This window comes from Galendromus occidentalis, unplaced genomic scaffold (assembly GCF_000255335.2).
Source record: "Galendromus occidentalis unplaced genomic scaffold, Mocc_1.1 scf7180000077504, whole genome shotgun sequence".
Taxonomy (NCBI): Eukaryota; Metazoa; Arthropoda; class Arachnida; order Mesostigmata; family Phytoseiidae; genus Galendromus; species Galendromus occidentalis.
The window spans coordinates 105,195-108,454 of NW_003805492.1; the positions used below are offsets into that span (position 1 = coordinate 105,195).

Sequence of the window (3,260 nt, forward strand, 5' to 3'; positions counted from 1 at the left end):
TGTATAGCGTTTCCTGTCTGCACGGGACATCTTCTCAAAGTTCTTCTTCTTTTTCTCTTTTTCCAGGACAGTGACACAATGCTCATCCACCCTAGCACGGATCTTGACCCGCTCGTCTTGTCTTTTCCTTCATGGCGATCATCTCCGTCCGCGGCGCCGGCGCGACTACTGGAGAGCTTGCGACTTAGTTTTGGGGAGTCATAAAATCACCGATTTTGATAGCCTTCAAGAGTGATCTGACGAGTTTGGGTAGACTAAATCATCTGATCGTTCCCAAATGTTTTCGGGCAGAATAAACAGTGTCAAATCGATGTGTGACTGGAATGGACTTCGGCATCTCAGGAAAATTCGCGAGCCCGGTGGGATATCAGGGTCATTTGACTCCAAGGCAAATGGCAGCCGACCCCAAACAATTTGCGCTTAGCCAGCTCCAACATCAGAAGAGAAAACAGGTACGAGTTCCTGCGCACTGACCACTCCTTCCGCAGCAATGGTCGTGATATGTGAAGTGAATAATTGATCTTATCCATTAAGACCGTCGGCGATCGTGGTAGGGGCAACAGATATTTTTGAGCTTGTTTTGCGGTTCCGGATGAGAAATCGAGAGGACTTTGATAATAATTGGCCCTTATTTTTCCAACTCGATATTGTGAGAGAAACAAAACGTTTCCAGTCTCGGTAAAGACGTCTGCCCCTTTTCTGCCCGTGTTTCAGATTTATGCGGAATGAGATCCGTGTGCAGGAAAAATATATGATTGAGGCGAGCGATTAATGTAATTGGACTTCTCGGCAGACCCTTAGAAGAAAACATTGCAACGAGTCAAGATCAACGCCTGTTATCAGGGCAATCTCGCTGTGTGGAGCGGAACCCGGGAGAGCGAACGACTTTCAAGAGACCTCCGGAACTCACTTCCAAGATCAGAAAGAGAAAACACCGCGCGCCCTCCGGTCCCCCAAGTTTTTCATTCTTCTCGATCAAATCCCGGTCGGTTCGGAAAACAATTCAGAATTTTTTTTAATTCAATGCCATTCTACCGGAAAGATGAAGTCTTGACTCCGTTATTCTGCACCTCCATCAAAGTCCTACCATTTCACGCCAATCATGGCACTCGATGCTCCTTCCGAATGCCTGGCTCCCCCGCGCGGTTTCCCCGAGGAGCACCCCAAGCCGCCAAAGACTGCAACGACGGCCAGATAGTTCCAGTTTCTAGGGCGAAACGCGAGTAGGCACTCCCGCTTCCGGAATGGTTTCATGCACTCCGCTTCCAGGGAGACAGCACCGGATCGAACCTTGCATCATTCGAAGTCGCCGGAGGAGAATCGCCTGGAGGCTTCAGGGGGACTTATGAGTTCGTCGATCGCTGACGATTCACTAGTTAGTTCCGCTCCAGCAAATATTCATACCAGAACTAGTCAGAACATTGGATTAGCGGCTACTTCACTAAACGACCCGTTGCCGTTACGCAACTTCCCACCAGATCGAGTTTGGAGGGGCGGGCAAGCGGGGCGAGCATTATGATGACATCTTTGCACCCACAATTGCACCGTCTAATTGATTAATCGAGAATGGTGACCAGAATTCTCCTCCGGGAGAACGCTTGTCGATCACGTGGGAATTGAGCTTTCAGGCCCCCGAAAATTTGTTACGGTCGGGCTTTTGTATCCCGGATCGTTCCTGAATTTGAATGATTCCGACAAAGCTAATGAATGCGTGAGCGATTGTCGGCGAATCCATGAGCTACCTTACCGCCGTTCCCGATCGTTCAATCGCGATCCGAATGGAAGGCATTTCAGGGGAAAACATCGCCGAAGAACGAGCCCAGGGCACCAAAATCGACCGAAGGGAGACGTCGTTTCCCTTCCAGAATCAGGATGGTACGATTTTCGTTACAATATCTAGGCCCGCGCGGTGACGCAAGTCGTGTTATTTTTCACCGGGGCTAAGACCACGGCCCCTTGGCAATACGCCGGCTCGGACAAGCTGCGAGCATGTGAGATACAAGGCAGGGCTCACACCCTCCCCGCTCCCCGATCGGAGGCGTTTCACTTAAATAGATGAGCGCGGAGCTAGAAATCCGAACAGAAATCAGTGGCAGGAAGCCAGAACAGAAGTCCGGCCTAGATAAGCCCCTTGAGTACAAGTGTAGCCCTCGTAGAGTTCACTATGCGTACGTCTTCATCGATAACCGTGCTCGTACTCGTGCTTATGGTGGTGACGATGGTGCCCGAATTGGAAGCGCGGAAAAGCCACAAGATCCTCGGAGCCTTAGGACTAATCGGAGGCGTTGCTGGCGCCGGTGCTATCGGAGGTTTGCTCCTCGCCAGCCACCATAAACCTCGTTATCATCACGCGCCGATTAAACACGTGAAGCACGTTCATTTGCATCCGTGAGTGAATCTAGTTACAAGACCCGATGGATCCTCCTTCGAATTGATCGATCCATCGGTGAATCGACCGTTATATTAATTAATTTCGTGTTAACTCATCACGATCCTGTGCCGGAGAAGCAGCGTTGTGGTCACATAATTAATGGATTTGATCGCGGGAGGGAGAAAATTCTCGACAAAATGTTCGGCTGCACTTATCCCCATCAGAAAATTGTTCCAACGCCGGGAGGTGTCAGTCCTGCACGCTCACTTTTCGGATTTCGCAAAGACTCACTCCGAGAGGATTGCGAAAACATAATTTGCGAATCCGTAAAATCTGAAGATACTCGAGAAACCTAGGAAGAAATCCCCATTCCCGCTCGAAGACGCTTTCTCCGTGTAACTCATGTGGTCTTGTCCATTCCAGTGTTCATCACGTATCAGTCATCGAGGACCATGGTCATGGATGGGACGCGGGCCACGGTTGGGACGCGGGCCACGGTTGGGATCTTGGAGGCCATGGTTGGTGGTGATGACAATCTCCGTTGTCCTCCAAAATCGTCGAGTCATTCTGTACATAACTGTCCGTCCGCCATACTGCTTCGCGACAAAATGACGCAGGAGCATGGAATTTTCACAACATGTAATTGTAATAAATGAGAAGAGAACTTTCCACCTAATATGCTGGACGCATGCGCGAGTGCTTTGAGAAGTTCCCAAGCTTTTGTTGGTTCAACAGAGATGATCTCTCGGCCGCGGATTTCCGGTGTGAAAGAGAGAGAAAAAGCGTAATTCTACGCGAATCACCCGTTCGAGCTGCAAACTCAACCGAGTAGCCTGGATTTTTTTGGTGGGGAGCTGTCGGTGGATTCACCCGTCGAGTACGACTCTGT

The 3,260-nt window shown here is 50.1% G+C and overlaps 1 protein-coding gene across 1 annotated transcript; it reads left to right on the forward strand.

The window, feature by feature from the left end:
- Window positions 1–2,077: 2,077 nt before the first annotated feature.
- On the forward strand, window positions 2,078–3,050 carry LOC100902033 (uncharacterized). Its single transcript, XM_003746803.1, has 2 exons — window positions 2,078–2,388; window positions 2,795–3,050. The coding sequence occupies exons 1-2, from the start codon at window positions 2,165–2,167 to the stop codon at window positions 2,898–2,900; spliced, it is 330 nt and encodes a 109-aa protein (XP_003746851.1). The 5' UTR covers window positions 2,078–2,164; the 3' UTR covers window positions 2,901–3,050.
- Window positions 3,051–3,260: the final 210 nt, after the last annotated feature.